This window comes from Columba livia, chromosome 1 (genome assembly GCF_036013475.1).
Source record: "Columba livia isolate bColLiv1 breed racing homer chromosome 1, bColLiv1.pat.W.v2, whole genome shotgun sequence".
Lineage (NCBI taxonomy): Eukaryota > Metazoa > Chordata > Aves > Columbiformes > Columbidae > Columba > Columba livia.
This window is the reverse complement of record NC_088602.1, coordinates 88,816,220-88,835,287: the sequence shown is the minus strand read 5'-3', so window position 1 is coordinate 88,835,287 and position 19,068 is coordinate 88,816,220. Positions and strand designations below refer to the sequence as shown.

The following is a 19,068-nucleotide window of genomic DNA, read 5'->3' as shown; positions in this document are numbered from 1 at the left end:
TTTATGCTCCCTCACTGTAGGCTCCCCTTTCCAGATGCCAGGAAGAACACCAAAATGCTACAATTTTAAATCATTCTGAGTAAATACATTGTTAGAGCAAAGGAATGTCTCTTCTTATTCATTTAAACTGGAACCAAGTTTCCTGTGCATCCTCAGTCCCTTCTCAAGTTTATAGCAGTTTTTCCCCAGTAGGTCTCCTCAACACTTCTACAAAGCAATTTCACCGCAGAGGATGAGTAACCTATAAGTATGCATTAAGTTCTGGCTTCTAAAGGCATAGGAATAGCTAAGTAACCATAACTGTGCATTGCAAACAGATCTTAAGTAGTAGGTAAGATAGCTAATTGGACCAGCCATGCCCAAATGTCCATTTTTGGCAAAGCATAATAAAGCCAAGTCAGCATTGTCACTTTATGACCCCCACTGAGGGGATGATACATCTGAAATACATTAATTAAAAAAAAATGTTCTCTCTGAAGCAAATATTGACCTATAATATACTTTATACTAATACGCAACAGATGTATGAATAACTCCTTGTGGTGAATTTTTAAGAAAGGGCTTTACACAGGCTTTCTTCCATTCAATTTTTGCTGACTTTGGGACATGACTTCATTCTAGCTAGCATGTCCATTACCAAAATAAAAAAGTTAGAGCCTTTCCAAAAACAGTAGGATGCTCTTTAAATACAAATACTCAGCAAAAGCTTTGTGCAATGCTTTGTGAATTCGTGATTTCTGAGGAGATGTTTCCAGTAACTGGGGGTGGTGGCAGTGTTTTCACTTGAGCAAATTTCACTCAAACCACGAATTTTAGGACTGCACCCTATTAATGAGAAACAGCACAGAATTCAGTCTTAAACTTTTTCCCTCCAGGCTACAGACCAGATTATTTGCTAATATGAGAGAGGAATACAATAACCACTTCTCTCCTGGCCGAAATAATTTGGTGAACCCTTCCTAATAATCCAAATATAATTGCCAAATTAGCTCATCCCATTTTCATTCACACATGATCTCTTACACTGCCAAGTTTGCTCAATTGTCTCTTCCTGCCAGAAGCAGCTATCAGTCATGTTTGATGACTATTACTTTCAATCAACATCACAGTTTACAGTAGGAATATATATATTTAGCCTAAATTCTACAGGCCTTTAACAGATAATTTAGTTCTTTAATATCAAATTTTATAGAACCACCTTCCAGCACATTTGAAAAAGACTGAAGCTACTCCTTCAATTCAGTTAAGCCTGATAGTATCAAAAAGAGCTAGAACAAACAGAAGATGTTTTGCACACTTAAAGGAGAAGGGTGATTAGAAGAAATCCTCCGGAAGGTAGAGCTAGGAACAATAGGTCACAGTATAATAGATGCCAAGTTTTCCTTAAAGGGGATGAAGAGGGCAAAAAAAAACAACAAACAACAAACCCAAAGCAAATAACACAAACAAACCCAGTACGGTCTTCATCACATTAAAAGCTAAACAAGCAAAACAACTCATGGGTATTCAGATCAGAAAACATTACAAGAACAACACTGGAAAGTTACACAGGAAACAGGAATAAACATAAGAGTAATTCTGTGCTTTATTTATTTTTAAATCAAGCATAAATGTTAACCTGGTGATCATCACAGCTTTTCAGCAGAAGAGCTGTGTTAGGAGCCACATCCTTACGAATATTTGGGTAAGGTTTGCTAATGGAACTCTGCTGCTTTGCATGAGAAGGAAAAGCTCAGTATGTGAGCTAACATTCAAAATTCACTGGTTTGCTGTTTTATGTAATAGGATTTGTTTATCTTGTCTGCAGGTACTTAAACTACAGAAGTACCAGCTGTTTCACTTTCATAGATATGAAACAAGCAAAAATGTCAGCAATTCTGTAATGCTGTGAAACTACAACAAAAAATAATTCAGGAGACAGAATGATTTGTATGGAAGACAAATAGACTTGTCAGTATTAAAGAGTCAATCTAGTCACAGTTCAGAGACAGAAATAGTACCAGGAACATGTAGAGGTAGGAATTTTTTACTTTAAGCTATTAGGTGCCTTTTTTTTTTTAAATAAGCCATACCTGACCAAGGATTCAGCCTCTTGGGTCACTTTCTTAAGTGCAACTTGGTGCTTTAAAGTCTGGTAGTTAAAACAGCTACATCTGGAATACTCTACAGCACACATAAAACAGAATATCATCAAGACACTTGTGTTATTTTTCTAAAATACTTGTTAGAGTCAACAGATAATAGATCAACACTTTTCATGACAACATGACTCCCAGAAAGGCATAACCACTACTTTAAACTACTGGCTTGCCATCTGCTTTGCCCACTTCTGTCCATACTCCTTTTACAACCAACTGCTCATGAGATACTGATGCTGCAGAAACCTGTGTAATGCTATTATTGCTTAAACTGAAGTTTCCTTTAGAAATAAGGCTAAATAATACCACTTTAAAGGTGCTTATGCTTCTTAAACTCAGGTCAACTAATTTCAGTTTAAGGATCTCTCTTTCAGAAAGGTGGCTGAGAAACAGGCCAAGGACTATGCTGGCAAACAGATTATACAAGCAAATGCAAATCAGCATAAGCACAGTGATCACGTGGAACTCAGACACAAAGGTTTCAGAGTTCAGGTCTAAATTCACGGAAAAATGTATTTTAGTGAGAAAAGGATTTGAGAATATTTGCATATTTATTCCCACTGTTTTTGCAGGATTGAGCTTCTTGCACTGAGCCTGCATGGTACAGCATCAGCAGAGCTATGGGTGGCCAAGAAATCAAGAGAGGGAACCAGATGGCTTGTTGAATAATAGATTGCTACCAGCGTTTCTCTTCTAGAAGAGGTACTCATCACCAACTAAGTAAAAGCTCAATGGTTCTGCTGAAAGCTTCAAAAGAAGGGCAAATTCCTCTTTACCCCTTCCCAATATTTCCTTAATATCTTGTAAAATCTAATTTCTGCTGGAATCCATAATACAGCACTGCTTCGGTAACAAAGAGCATCTGTGTTCCTTGCCCATCCTGTCCTACCTTCAAGCTGCTCTTTTGCTTTGGGGTTGGGGGAAGCATACACAGACATATACAGTCAATTGTTAAAAATGCCAATAAGATCCAAATTCAACTTTGCCCCCTCAAAATATTATAAGACATTGAAACCAGTTGTGTTCAGAGTTTACCAAATGCTAGGCTGATCCTAAATACTGACTTATTTCCAGCTTTCCAAAGTGAGGTATAAAAGTTTTTTAATTCAGTAGATCTTGTTACATAGTCTCTTCTTTTAGGTTCTAGCATTTTAATAGAAAATAAATTATGACAAAGTTTCATGACATTTTCATAAGAAAATATAGGTTTTCTGTGACTTTTTTGTTGGACTGAAGGCTAGCTTTAAATGGTAAGGAAAAAAAAACTGCGTAGCTCTGATGTTCCATAGAAGACACTAAGTTTAAGTAAAGAAAAATGTTCTGCACCTGAAAGCCTGTACATACAAGAACTGGCCAACCCTCTCCTCTTTATCTATTTACATAGCCTTCAAAAATCACTGAATAAACTGTAAGTAAGTTCAAATGCTTACAAAGAGACACCATTTCATTCTTCTCTCCCAAAAATCAGCAACTGTGTGTGGATTGTTACAGCCTTGAGGACTCAGCTAGAGATACAGCTGGAACACAAATGAAATAAGAAATAGAGTATGCAGTGACAGGGGAAAAGTAGAGCTGAAAACAACTTTTTAGTTAGTCTCTCTCTATACAGCTTCCCCAGATGACTTTTATCCCCCAGAACATTATTTATTGAAAGGCACTGAAGAAAGAATGCTATAAGTACATTAACTTTTGGAGGTACCCCTAAGCCATCATTTCAACAACACCAAACACACAGAAAGAACAGAATCACATTTACTTTTTATGCCTAATACATTTCAGAAGACTCCTGTATCACTTTATTCAGACAGCACTAGCTGATGTCCAGGATTTAAGTCTTGTTCACAAAAGAAAAATAAATAAATAAAGCAATTGACTTACAAATGGAATTATGTGAATGCCTCTTAAATTGCATGGCAAGTAGCAAAACCACACACTAATGCAGCCCAAGGGGTCACTTCTTCATGACTCAGCAGATTTCCACTATAGCCACTTCTGCTTACTTCTTTTTACCTCCTCTCCAAGGCACCGACCTTGATGTTACCAGTGAATCTGAAGTGTCTGAATTTGCTTGTGTCGTTACTCACTCCAATACAACAACAGCATAATCTTAAAAATCTTATGAGCCCTTAACTACCTGGCTGTCCCAACCCTTCCTCTCTTTTACATTTGCAGATGCTGTACTGCTCTATTCCAATATTGAAATATTTATTTTCATTTCAGGAGCCTCTCAAATGATTATGACATTCTTGTGTATCAGCGAATCACATTACACCAGGGAGGACCATTATGTTGGTAAACAGAAGGCAACGACAGCATTCACTGCAAGATACAAAGAATACTCAAACACTGACTAAAAATAAATCATTTACCTTCCACATAAAAGTATTTACTGACATTTAAATTGAAAGCTACCAAGTCTTCTGGAAGATTAAAGACTTTTTCTGCACAAAGTCTTCCAACACCTAAGCACTGCTATTAATGATATTTTAATTGGACTTCATGCAGACATTAGAGGAGAAAGAAAAAAAAGACACCCCCCTTCCCCACCTTCCAAGAAGAACCCTGTGATACATGCTTGTTCTTTAAAGAAAAACAGGGGAGATGGACAGACAAAAAAAAAAAAAAAAATCCCCAGTCAACAAAACACAACTCAGCAACATTTATCAGGTGTTTTTGTTTCTGAACAGTGTTAAGCAGATACTAGTGATGTCTTCAGTTTTAGAGGTAATCCTCCTCTACTTAATTATTCTTACAGCTAGGAGTTGTAAATGTCTGAAAGAGGCTGGAGTTGTTTATGTGCAGCATAAGTCACTGATTAGTTATAATCTTCTATGTCTCAAACAATGAAATATATGCATTTATCTGTTTGAAGTTACTAAAATTTATACCCTGTTCCACATCTTGGCATATAACATCTTAACTGGTGAGACATCACATTAAAATGCATTTAACTCAGTAGCAGCAGCATTTAAAGAATTTTCAGTCATGTCACATTTATTACAGAAAATAGATTTCTGCTTAGAATTAACTTGCATAACTTAAGAGTTAACTTAATTGACACACACTCCTCTCATGTAGCATGGGCCTGACCTTCCCCCAATCTACATTTTTAAAATGTTCAGGCTCTCAGGCAAGCCCAACACTGTGACACCAGTCCATCAGATGCAGCAGAGCTCTGCACCATGAGATCGGTGGCTCAGAGTGTCCCAGCCAACGGCTGCAGCCAGCAGCCCGCCATAGGCCTTGGAACACCAAACCTCACACTTCTCATCCCCAGCCACTGTGCCCTCTCAGATTTTTCTGTATCTAGGCAGGGAAGCAGCCTCTCCAAATACACAAATATAGCCCTTTGTTATTAAATACATGGAACAGCTTGCTTGAATCCCAGTTTCAGAAGAGCTCACCACCACCAGCTTGAATGGTGTCAAAGCTACAACAAAGCCCTGTCACATCCCCCATAATCCCAGTCAATCTGGCACAAGGGTACATAAAACAAGAGCCATAAATAACAAACCAGGAGTTTAAGAGAGAATTTTTCACCCCTGTGGTTGACTAGCTTAAAGACTGGAAGAGGGGTACAAAAATTAGTTAAGTGTCCCAACAGTCAAAGGGTGAAGAACAAATATTTACTTTCTAAGACCATTTTATAAAAACAGAAAGGGTACTGGAGCACAAAATCTAGCCATAGAATGCACCTAAACTCTCCTATGCCTTCCACAGATATAATCATAGATTATGTATTTTTACTCATTTTTTCAATACAGCCACTAGAAGGCTTCAGCTACAAATCAGGGCCTCCCAGAGACAGGTACTGTCTGTACATTCAAGTGGTAAACTGCTGTCAAACTCGCATAATATGTATTCAGACTCCAGTTTCTATATTGTTTCCTTATATGTTTACAAGTATGACAAGCACAAAGACTTCTCCAACTCTAAGCCAGCTCTAGCCAACATAAAAGTCCTTGGAATACCACCCCCAAGAACTTCTCCCAGCTCATACTGGGCACTTTCTGCAGACTGAGAATCAATACATAATCATTTTTGTTTCTTTATTATATTAATTTGAGCAAAAGTCACTTCGAGAACGTGCATTCTATCATCACCTCTAAGCACTATGCTTGCAGTTTGTCAACAGCAAAGATAGCCCTTATTTTTAACATTATCTGGTATCAAAACAACTCTATAATATATCCCTTTCCATCCAGACAATAATATGTTTTGTTTCCCTTTGAGTCTGATCCAGTGGTTTTCATGGGCTTGAGAGCATGTTCAACCCTTAAAAAGTTAATCCAAACAAAAGCTATGTAATTTTATCCATTGAAACTTCATACCTGTAGGATCTGTTCTTTCCACCTCAAGTCTGACCATTTCTTTCTTTTTCAAGCAGCCACAATCAAATTGTAGCTATTTCAATACAAGATTAATCTTCCTGTCTCTTACTGAAAGCTGTTAAATTTTGAACTTGTAAAAAGCAAGCACTCAAAAAAAGCTTACTACCAATTTTCCTACCATGTTTTCCCCTGCAAATAATCTTTGAGAGAAAGTGGATGCCTGCTTTAATTTCTATTAAGCAGGAGGGGTTACAGACCCAGTAGTGGTCCAACAACTACAGCTGTTGTTTGGAAATTGTTATTTTCCCCACCTTCCTTCTCCAAAAGCTCCTGGACCTCCCAGTGCGTGTTAGAAACTGACAAGTGAACAGGACCAGATGTTCAGCTGCCAAGCTCACCTTCTGTTTGGTTTAAGACATTTTATATAAGCACTTGAGTGCTCAATGATATACTGTGAGCATAGAGGTGACACAACTCAGAGCCTTCCAGAAAAAAGAGTGGCTTTGGAAATACAGGTGAGCACAAGCATTGGCAATCATCCAAATACTCCTCCAGCCTGATCTGCTGTCTCATTCTCTGAAATACATATTCATTTCTCTAAAACAAAACACAACAGTATTTAGATAAATGAAACAAATCATTTGTCTTGATTACAAGACACCATAATATTTGCTTTAAGCTTCCTGTGGCGGAATTACAGCACAATAACGTACAACGCTCTGAGGAAGACATGACAGGCTTTTCTGCAGAAAAGTTTTGTTAGAACTGATAGTTCTTTGAAAAGTACTGGGGATAGGAAAAGATATGCCAGAAAGTAAAACTGTAACAAAGCTAGCTTTACAAAATTGGGGGTATGGAGAGGGAAGGAGGAAGGTAAGCTAACCAGAACAGAATTAATTACTGATAAATGAATTGCCTTTCACCTTCCACATAATACTTCCCTCAGTTTCCATTAAAGTGCTCACCTCATCATAAATTAGCCACTAAACTAGAAAGTTATAACTTGTAAACCATCTGTTTTCCCACATACATGCAATAGTGCCACAAAGTTATCACAGTGGAGAAGAAAAACCCCAACCAGCCAAACAAGAAAAACCAGCAATAAGATAGTTCACTGTATATATCCACAGGGACACTATTTTAAGAATTTTTGTTGTTGTTTGAGATCATCGTATAACTTCAAGGGAACCTTAATTTAGCCATTCCATATGGCCCTGGCAAATAGTCTGCAATGACAAATACAAATGTCTCACTTGTGCTTCAATTGTTTTGATATATAATATATTTATACTGTGATGTAGACACTTCTGGCTGTGTGAACATTTCTTAGGAATCTTCCTTTACATAAGCATTTACACTGAAGTCACCTCTAACATTGCTAAGTACAACATTAAGCCTTACTTTGAGAAAAGTATTCCTAAAAGGGATTGCCAGCTGCAAGGAACTGATGATAAACAAACTGTCTTCAGAAGCACTCCAACAGAAAGACGACATTTTGAGTGTTGATGGACTCAAAGTAGATCACACCATATGTAAACTTCAAAATCCCAATTTCAGAATTAAATTACTAGTTCTTCCTGCCCCTCCAAAAGCACCAACAACCCATACCTACACACCCCACCACAACAAGTAAAGCTTGCTTACTTCTGCTGCAGAAGATAAACATGCATGTCACATCCATATTTAGTGAAGAAATATCACTATTCTTATGTGAAATTATGAGAAAACTGGTGGGTTTTTTTAATATCAATTTTACAAGAATATTCTCCCATACATAAGAAGAGTACTTCCCTCTTGTGACCACCAGCAGTTGAGAAGAAACTGAAGTACTCAGGGCACAAAGCCTTGTCTAACATTTTTAGCTCACTTCTTTAAAACGGGGTCTGCACACACCTCCAATCACATTTGGGTTAATCAGTGGATGCAGACCAGTTTGGTAGCTCTAAGTCACAAAAGATGATCCCACATGTTTTGTGAAGTCAGTCAGCTAACAAGTGGAGGTGAAGTCAAAGTTCAACTACTTGTGAGTTATTACATTTGTGATGTCATCAGCCAGTTTCTGCAGCAGAACCTGGCAGCTACCATGCTGCTGCCAAAGCAGTCTGCAGTAGGAAATCTAGGTATAATACAGGAAACAATTGGAAAAATATCTTTGTGTAATTCAGCTAAATAGCCAATGAGAAGACCTCATCCAGGCTCAATTAGATCTGCTAATCACAGTGGTAGTTTTAACTCTCATTATTAATGCCAGATGCCCTACGCTATTCCTAATTACCAGAAATACATGTCCTATGACACAAACAAAGAATTATTGCAACATTAAAGCTAAGACAACAGGACCTCAGAGGCCAAGTGACAGCAAAAGCAAGTCCTCTGCTTGCATACGTCCACCTTAAAGAGAAGAAAACAAGGAATTTCAATTGTCTTGACATGACACTTCCAGATACATTTCCTGTCTCCTGTATGCAGTGGGATAAGATAGTCACCCTCATTTTTAATTTGCACATCCAATAGCAGGCTGCGGGGCCAGTAACCTGAACTAAGGATACCACAGGGGCAGCCAGGGACCAGCTCAGTCTACCTCTGCTCTGCTGGAGACAGAGAGAGAGAGAGAGGAGAGAGACAAAGCCATTACCACAAAACAGCATGGTTTCTGGCTGAGGCCTCTTAGAAATCAAAAGCCCCTTCCAAGTAGCATGCTCAGGTTTAAGGGAAATAGTGCAACTTACTCAAATACAGCAAAGGCCATGATTTCCAAGAGACATGCCAATAACTCAAAGTTTCTTCTGAGCCCTGAGGATCCAACCAAGAAGCTGAAGTTGTGAAAGTTGTAACAAAATAGAGAGTGTAACGTGTCTCCCTTTCAAAGACAGGAAGGTCTTCCAACCAAGTCCTCAATTTTTACCAATTTTAAAATCATTCAGGCATCTCATGCAGTGTCACCACAGTCATAATCAAAAACATTAGGCTGAACATTATAAACAAGCATTGCTTTTCTGTAGTTAATTTTCATTTGTCTGTTTATATTTAAGAAGCTTACTGTCATCTCACAGCCTATGTTATGATGTCTAAGAGTATGTGCAGTTTTGTAGACCACTAGTGGCCTGTAGCAAAGGAATACTGCGCCACAACTGAAACAGCAAGAGAAAGAACTTCCCTTTGATGTCTCTTCCCCCCAGTTTCTCTCCAAAAAATAAGTAGGGTGGTTTACAGTATTATGTTGTACAGACATTACTAGAGAATTATGCGGTCTTAGAATTCTATTTCGCATCTCACCTGAATATGGACTCTAAATTAGAAATCAGAGTAAGTCTCTAACAAGTTAATCTAGCAAATGAAGAGGGTTCAACAGAAGACTAGGGATTGACAATATTCTCAATTTTGAGCACACCAGTTGTACATCACACATAATCAGGAAAGCATAGTTTAAAGACTTGCACTGCTGATTCCTACAGCCAGCTCAGTCCTGCTTTATGATCTCTTTTTGTGGGTATGGGGAAGATGCAAAAGGCTATTTTGGTCTAGAACCTCTGTATCTGGTTGAAAGATTCCTGAGCATTAAGGAGCATGTTTTTTTAAGCTAAAAATAAACAAACAATCAAACCCTCACCTTTTTTACTGCTCAAACTACCTCAGTGAGCTCCATCAAACAGGCAACTATTTATTGCCTCTGCGTTGTCCTCAGACAGACACATTGTACTGGATTTGCTTCCAGCATCACCAGCTTAAGTCTAATTTCTAATGTACACTAACACAAGAAAAATCATATCCAGAAACTTCACAAAAACGTCAGTTCATCAGTACGTGCCATCTCTTCCAGAGTAGTCACAATGATTCGTAACAATCATTTCTGTACATTTTCTAACTGCCTCCTCAATAGAGCTCACAAGTCTTCCTTTGTGGCACCTTTTAAAACTTCTCAAATAACATGTTTCAGGAGCCCATGCTGACAGAAAATATGACTGAAGACCTCCAGTTCCCTTGCTTTCCCCTAAATTAAAGGTGAAAGGGAAGCTTTAGCTCAGAGAAGCCACTATTGCTGCAGGTCAGTATTTCTCAGTAGGTTCTTACTGAAAAGCAATCCAAACCTTATCTACCTCAGCACTGCTGTGGCTATGCTGACATTCTTTGACCAGCTTATACAGCTCCTAACTTCTGCAGCTAAACTAACAAGCAAGTTCTCTAGACCTGATCCATAATAAAATGTTCACATGCTTCAAGTATCACCCACTGCTTTCTTTTCCTCATTAGTGTCTGCCCATTCTTCATGGCACATTGAGCCCCAGTCCCACATAAGAAGCCCATACATCTGACTCAGTCTTATTGTTCATGTGAACATACTCCAGCTACAGGAGCAGCAGCAGACTCCCAACTGCCTGGATTTCTGCCTGGATTTCCTCTGGCTCACACAAACAATCTGCATTTGCACTCCCACCTACAGTCACTTTCTTCATGTGACGACTTCTTATCAGCACCTTGCTTGTAAACTTTCACTCCACCTGGTGTTTCTTAGGAAGTGGGACAGGAAAAAGGAAAAAAAAAAATAAAATAAAAAAATGTAAGTCTGACCACAATGTAGGCACCAGACTTTGATCCACTGTACTGCTTCCAAACCACTCTCTGTCTTTTCCTCACTGGTCAAAACCCACACTGCAAACAGACACAACTAACCAGAAAGCTGAGCAGCCTGAAGACACTGAAACCTGTCACCAGAAAAAACCCACAGCAGCCTCACCACTCAGATATACCCATGCAACTAACCAAAAAAAACCCAAAAAACAAAAACAAAAAACATTTTTATTTACTACATGAAAGAGAAAAATCTGCACTATCTACCCATCTAATAGCCCAAGAGTTCCATAAGGTCTCATAGAAGCAAAGAGAAAAATTGCCATCAAACTGAAGACCTAACAGACACACATAGCTTCAAATCTCTCCTTGACAAGATTCATCCCTCCTCTGCACAAAAGGGGTTTACACACACACATTTCTGCTAGGTAAGGAGGAATGAAAGGTAAAATACAAAACATATCCACCATCAGCACTGTGGATGCCCCACATCCACAACAGAGTTGAGAACCCATCCCACTGTGGTTCCTGGTGGTCACTTCACTGCAAGACTGTGTTACATAATTCTTTTCAGAACACAATTTCTGTGTACAGCTTCTTTCCCTAAAATACCAGCAAAACACAAGAAGCATACAACAGGAGCACAGTAAGACATGATCTGAAAGTGACAGCATTATCATACGACTGGCACTGTTAACACTGTATATTAATTCACTGTTTCTTCACAGGTATGTGGCCTCACGATCCATTTTTTTATTTCAGTGTGCTCTCTGGGTGGGGCAACTTTTGTCAACTTATTTTAATGTCTTCCCTGCCCTCCCCCCCTTTTGTTTTTTAATGAGTTAGACAATAAAACCACAAAAACATTAGAAACATAAGTCTGTTCTGAAGTTGCAACATGCAGCACTGGCACCAAAAACCATACTTCCATCTCTTTCTCATTCATCTTGTAGAGGCCCTTAAAAAAGCAAACTACGCAGCCTGCATCCTAAAGTTTGCATCACTGCAGAAACCCACTAGCTTGCGCTGAAACAGGCCCGGCTTAAACAGGTTACATCTGGGTAAAAACAAGAGACACATGGAAATAATCAGCGCGCACTCCCCCGGCTGCAGCGAACGAGGCGTTCGCTTTTATTTCGCTGTTGGCGACAAGACTTGGCTCCTCTCGCTCCGAGGGCGAAGGAGGGGAGAGGACATCCCGCCGCGGTCCCCTCGCCCTGCCCGCAGGCTCCCTGGGCTGGGCAGCGCTGGCGCGGGGGCGGGCGCAGCTCTCGGCGGGCAGAGCCCGGGAGGCGGCCGGGTGACCCCCCGGCCCGAGCCCTCTCCTTCTCCCCTTCAACACACCCACCCACACTTTAGAGGAACCGCCACCCCAGCGGCCGGGGCGCTGCCGGAGGGAGCGGTGCGCGATAGCTCCCACGCCTGCTCCGCGGGGAAGGGACGCGGCCACTTACAGCTCAGGACCCCCAAGTAACCGAGTAGCAGCAGACGGAGACTGTGACTCGCCATCTTCCCGGCAACGGCCGCTCCCCACCGGCGGCAGCGGCTAATAACGGCCGGGCGACGCCGGCGGGGCGTGGGGCGCGGCCGGGGTGGGGGGCGGCCCGGTTCGGCCTCGGCTCGGACCGGGGAGCGGGGCGGCGCCCGGTGGGCCGGGGGCACTGCAGCGCAGCAGGTGCGCCAGCCCCTTCTTCCGCCACCCCAAAAACTTTTATGATGTCCGAGAGGGCGCCTCCCCGCCCCGCGCCGGCTCCAAGCGCAGGGAGCCGCGGCTGCTGCGCTTTGGCCACCCCGGCGGGCGGCAGCTCCGCCCCAGTTCCGAGCGCATCGCTCTCCTCTTCATCCTCCTCATCCTCGCCGTGGGGCCGACGCGATGTCCCCGCGTGTTCCGGGACTGTGCCGTGCCGTGTTCGGCAGCTCTCAGCTCCGATTTATTTATTATTTATTTATTTGTAAACTGTGAGATCTTCACAAGCTCAAGGGCATTTATTGCAACAGAATGAACTTTTAATTCCGAAAAGCTTAAACTTCTCGGAGAAGACCATAGTCCCTGTTGGTACATTTCCAGAAGTTAAATTCACCGGGGGGAAACAACAATGTAGATGTTGTGGGTGAAAAGAGCGCGATGGGGCACTGTTTTAAGTGGCAGACTTAAAACACGGTCACAGTGACTCCTGGCGCCTGTGCAGCTCCACTGGACAACACCTCGCCAGTCGCATGGCACACCCGTTAACCAGCAGACGATGGACTACACGGTGACCTTCAAAGCTGTTTTTATTAATAGTTTATGCCAGTTTGGGAGATTCTTGATTAAATATACAGGAGGTGTAATGGCCTTTTAAATTTATGAATCAAGGAAAGTTACTCATCGTGACAGTTAATAGTATATCTGAGCAGCTTCTAATGACATCTAAAAATACCTTACCACTGATGTAACACAGTTCTGTTACAAGAAAAATATCATAAGTATTTCTTTGATAATCAGAACAGCACCATTGGCTATATTTTGTTAGACTGTAGCAAAATGAGTAAAGTTTATTTAAAAATAGAATCTGTAACAGCTATTTTAATGGAGACTGAAGAAGTAGGATGCCATGATGATCTTCATGTCAAAATCTTCTTAGCTTATTTTTCATATGCAAAACCATACATAGAATACAAGTAATACAGGGTGTTTCAAAATGATGGACCTAATTTCAAATGGATAGTGATTTCAACTTGGGTCCATCTTTTCAAAGCACCCTGTATTTCTGCAAAAAAAAAAAATGCATATATATGTATGTCCAGTATATATAAACAGTATAATGGTGACATGTGTTTAATAAAATCAAAACTGTTCCAGAGGCAACAGAAAAGTTATTTATTTCATGTGGCCAGCACATTGTAACTTTAAGCATATACAGAGTTTCACTGATTTCAGTGGCACTGCTTTACTGTTTCAAGCCACATGGTGACAGAAACCTTGTGTTGACATGAAACTTAAATGTATGGGAGGAGCCTGGTGGAAAAAGACCTAGAGGTGCGGAATGTTAAGAAATGGCAGTATGGAATTAAATTAAGGATTAGCTCATAAGATGACTGCTAAAGCTGATGTAATGACAATGAATTGTTAAGGAGGATGAAGAGATGCATCACGAGGAGAAGGTAACCGGTTAGATGATGGGATCAAGTTTAGGCTACTGCAGTAGTCCTTCCACCACAGTGAACACTCAGGTCCAGATACATAGACTTATATATAAGGTTTCATTTGGATTTCATTAGTAAGACTCATGTCACAGTATATCTACTTAAATGTGTATAAGCAAGAGGTCAGAGTACAGTTGCTTTTTATTTTTTTTTTCCCTGTTCACTGTTTTGTTTCCCTTGCAAGTGAAGCAAATACCCAGTGTACAGGGTTGTCTCCCCAACATTCCTCTGACTCTTTCTAGTACAGTTTCACAGTACTTTCACAGTTTCTTTACATTCCCCTTTTTTTGTTTTAGCAACATCTAGATCATGGTTTCTCTGCTTGCTTTATACAACTGCAGCAAACACCAGCAGTTACATGTGAGTATTCTGAATGCATTTACAGATATATTAGAAAAATGTTGCAATGCATATAGTTCAGTTAGTATATATACTTTTTCTGTATGTACTTTGCTGAACAATGGTATTCTTAAAAATACTGTTAAGTACTTTGTTAGAAGAGCACAGGACTACTATCCATGTTTTTAATCTTTTAAAGTTAAATGCAGTAAAAATATTTTCCTTAAACAGCACATAGAGCCAAACATGGAAAAATTCATTTGAGATGCTCAGTTTAACAGTTATTCTTGGAGAGCTTTCCATAGAGACTCCTTCTTAGAATAATAAAAATAGTCTATGATTAACATCTGCACACAGAATGCCAGTCAAGAATAGCTATCTTATTTTGTAATAACTATTCTAGTTAAGTTCTTTGTATAGAAAAGCCTTTAAGAATTGTGTGGAAGTGCAACATGATTTCAAGACTCAGATGCTTCTTAATGATCTCAATAACTCATAAACTGAAAGATTACCCTCATTTCAATAGATAATATTTTAGATAAATATACATTCTTGTATTGCAATGGAATATTTTCTCCTTTTAATGAAATTTTCTATTGCAAATATGGAGTGCTGACGATAATCTGTTCTAACAATACAACTTTACCTATTTTATTATGGTACCATCACTCTGTTAAAGAGCTCTGTGAAAAAAACAGTTTTGAAAAATAATTTGCAAAAATTCTGTGAAACACTATAAGCCAAAATTTTGACTCTTCACTTTGGGAACATTTCATTTTTCTTAGCTATAAGATGACAAAAATGAATACAGATAAATTAGCCTACATTGAGAAAATACTCCTGTTGGTGATTCCTCCACTCAAAACAGGTTTTATTTTGCAGGTGGAACAAAACCAAATCACCCTGCATTGATTTCTCTACACCTTGCATGCTGATTTCTAGAATAACTTTGAGGTATAATAATAAAATAAATATAATAATAACATATAATAATACTCAGATATTTAAGAGAGGAAGTTTATAATTGCTCTTCTCAAAAACATGCATAGGATGGGGGAAAGTAGTGTGCTACAAGAAGACAACTGGCATTTAAAATAAAACTTAGAAGAGTAACATGTTAATTCCTATGTAATCACGCATCTGTCACGGTTTACACATACCAACTAGAAGACAGCCATGGGAGAGCTAATGAATATTCATACTTGCAGCACCATAAAAAAACCCAACCAAACCAAACCAAACAAACAACCAAACCAAACGAAACCAAAAAAACCCCCGAAGTTTAATGAAAGGCAATACTGCCCTAATATATCCCATTCAGGCATAAAGCTGACATATCTCACGTTTACTCATTGAATTTAGTGTAACCCTATTGAATTTACTCATTGAAGTAGTGTAACCCTAATGTCATGTATGCAAGTATGTATTTGTTTATTCTGTTGATAGGCAAGTAGTATGAGTGTGTAATGATTTGTGAGTAGCTCATCTCTTGTTTGCAGAGTGAAATGTCAGTGGAAACATCAAAGATTACAGTTCTGAACTACTTTTTTCTTCCTGTGCTTTCCTAAGTTAATTGTTCTTCCAACTTTTCAGTGTCTCTTAGCTGATCTATAATAACATGTAGCCCAGCAAGGCTGCTGATAACTGTGCCTGGTTATGATGAGAGGAGCAGGGGGGAAGAATCTGGAGCCACTGAAGGAGAAAGTAAAAGACACAGGAAAAAAGTACTCCTGTGCATAGCATTCCTGTACCTTTATGTATATGGAGAACTGGAGGGCTGATTGTTATTGGAATTTATATTGTTTACATTTTGATCAAGAAGTATCTTTGAATATTTTTCCATAGAAGAAGAAACAGATTTTTTCATATTTCTAGAAAGAGAAATCTTACATTTGAGGTCATCAGTGATGCCATTTGAGACTCGGTACCATGGTTTATGCGTTCAATCTCTGTACACATCTTTTTTTCCGAGCACACTAAACATATATGTTTGTTCTACTAAGTGCTGAAAACAGGAGCACATAGCTGTAGACTGACTGTTCTGGTGTGATTCTGGGTATGACAATAGGTCAAGTTGATGGAAAACTATTTTGTAAAATTGCTAAACCAGATTCCATTTCATATCTAGTTTGATCACAAAAATACATAATTCATTATTTGTGTCACAAATCTTTTTTTTTCTGAAACTCATTAGTCAATGTGCTGTGTATTTGTCGTTGTGCCCGTACTACCGACCTGCAGTACATTGAATCTATCAGCTTGAAGGTCTTGCTCTTCAGTATGAAGAATTATCAACAGCTATGTGTAAATGGGTGGAGAGGCTGGTATCTACAATTTGAACTACCAGCATACCTAGCTTTTTATAATGTTCCAGAGTATTGCCTTAACAGCTATCCCTCCCCTAGTTACGGTAGGCCTTGCCTCCTTTCTTCTTCTGTGGCATCTTGTTATTTTGTTTCATTGCTTCACCTTAACGACTTTAACTCCTCTCTGTGAAAATCCTGATCTAGCTGGCAGATTATCTGCTTGTTTTGTACTTTGAAACTTTAAACTGAGCAAATATAGTTTTAAGAAAACAAGAAAAAAAACCAAAACAACAGATATTCTTTTTATCCACCAAGTTCTTGTTAATGGCTATTTTAAGCCAGAGTATGGCATAGATTATTCCCCCTGCTATAATGAAATGGACTAGAGTGCTGTGACAGAACATTCTATTAGACTGGTAGAATATTTCAAATCTGATGTGTCAGCCAAACTTGAACCAGGAAAGCCACAAAATATGAGGAGAGAACAAGATAACAGAAATACAAATTACTTGTTCTCAGTAGCTTTTTTTCTGTGAATTCCACTCTCCATTTTCTGGAATGTCTTGTATAATTTTATCTTTGACTTGTAAAGTACAGTATTAATGCCTTTTTTTTTTTTTTTTCAAGTGAATTTGCAAGACTGCTGCCACTGAGTGGACAGCTCAGTAGCAACCAAAGGCACATTTTGAAAAAAGATCCACCAAACTGGATGGCATTGTAGGATGCTTTCAGCCTAAGCAACAGAGGGCAACATGTTAGCCACCGTGCTGATGGTGGTAGATTCAGAATTATTTTGCCTCAGTGTTTAAAATGCTTTTCTGCTCCATGGTGGCATGAAGACTACAGCTCTTAGGATGTAAGTACACACCATGTTGTCTTCCACGACAATTGCTGCCTCTGGCCATGGATCACTGCTACCATTCCACTTGTGCACAGAAATGAGTATATGAAGCTGTACTTTAAGCCAGGTCACTGAAATAATGTGCATAAAACATAATCCTTCAGCAATACTGATCCCGCAATCGGTATCACTCCAATGATCTTGTGTTCAGTGCCTTGTTACGGTGCTGCTGCAGTTGTCTACCCAGAGCGTAAGCAGTGAGAAACAGCCAAGAATGGCAAAGGGAAGAACAGGAATTTTTAAGCCGGTTTTGCTTTTGAAGCAATCTCTAAGTGAGTTCAGGCCTGGCTTTGGGACCATGAGGGGGATAAACCATTGTGGTTTGTCACTTATGTATTACTATTGGGTCACATACTATGGCATAAGAGCAACTGCAGGGTTCCTGTTGCCTCATAGGACAACCTCTCATTTTCTGCCCATTATAAAATAACATCCACAGTTTTCCTGAAAGTCACAGGGCTTTATGAATACTGATACCTTTTAATTATTCTCAGACAGTTCTGTTACCCATCTCTTTGGACCACAAATGTGCTCAGTGTTGTGACATGCTAAAAGCCACTGGAATTCAGCCAAATCCTTTCCAGAATATTTCTCAGTTGGGCAGCTTTTGTCTTTTGGCATTGAGGGATCAATAGTTGGGGGACTGCAGCTGGCCCATATGTCCCCACAGGCTGCTGACAGGGCCATGTTTGACAGATGAGAGTAACCCCCAGCCGACCCTCAGCTCAGTCCATGGGGATTGAATGGACTCAGGGGGTTTTACCCTCTCACAGAAGCCTCAAGTAAATATATTGTAGTAAACAGAAATGGTGTTACAGTTGAAAGTCAGCTGTGCCAGCATGAGTCAAAAATAAGCTTGAAGACTGAACTTTTTAATTAACTACAAACCTATGCTAATGTTGTTTCTCTTTTCTGCTTTTGTCCAGGGGATGTAGAGATGCCAGCTGAACCCTGGGTGAGATTTCCAGCAGTTTTGGATGTCTTTTGATTTCCATTGGGGCATAAAGCTTCGCACTGTCAGTCTGTAATACAAGGATTACCCAAAGACAGAGGGATATGGCCATGCTCCTCCTGTAGTCTGCAGTGTGATACAAATCTCAGATGGCTTTTTATCTGCATTGTGCTTCCAGAGTGACACCAAGTAAGTGGAAGGAGTGACTAGGTATTCTACTACCATTTTCTTGAAGACTAAGCTGAATAAAAATTTGCAAATGCATGTACAAAAGAAGATTTAGAGATTAGAAAGCAGCCATTTAAAACAAAGAGAAAGACATATAATAAAGTGTGCAGTAGCAAAT

General features: G+C 39.6%; 1 protein-coding gene and 1 long non-coding RNA gene across 4 annotated transcripts in view; one reads left to right on the top strand and one right to left on the bottom strand.

The window, feature by feature from the left end:
• The window catches only part of JAM2 (junctional adhesion molecule 2), a 37,889-nt gene extending 25,051 nt beyond the window's left edge, over positions 1–12,838 (bottom strand). The window contains exons 1-2 of one of the 3 annotated variants that reach the window (XM_065065608.1): positions 3,569–3,650; positions 2,073–2,163 (exon numbers count right to left, since the gene is read on the bottom strand). Coding sequence is in view for 2 of the 3 variants with exons in the window: in XM_065065614.1 (XP_064921686.1) it covers positions 12,493–12,547 (55 nt within the window). In the remaining variant the exon portion in view is untranslated. Of the gene's footprint in view, positions 1–2,072; positions 2,164–3,568; positions 3,651–12,492 lie in introns of those variants that run through there. The other 2 variants (XM_065065614.1, XM_065065599.1) reach the window with 2 other exon arrangements.
• A 306-nt stretch (positions 12,839–13,144) lies between these two features.
• On the top strand, positions 13,145–17,630 carry LOC135579641 (uncharacterized). The gene is made up of 4 exons (XR_010473192.1): positions 13,145–13,293; positions 14,521–14,584; positions 15,446–15,517; positions 17,497–17,630. It is a non-coding gene; the product is annotated as an uncharacterized LOC135579641 (long non-coding RNA).
• Positions 17,631–19,068: the final 1,438 nt, after the last annotated feature.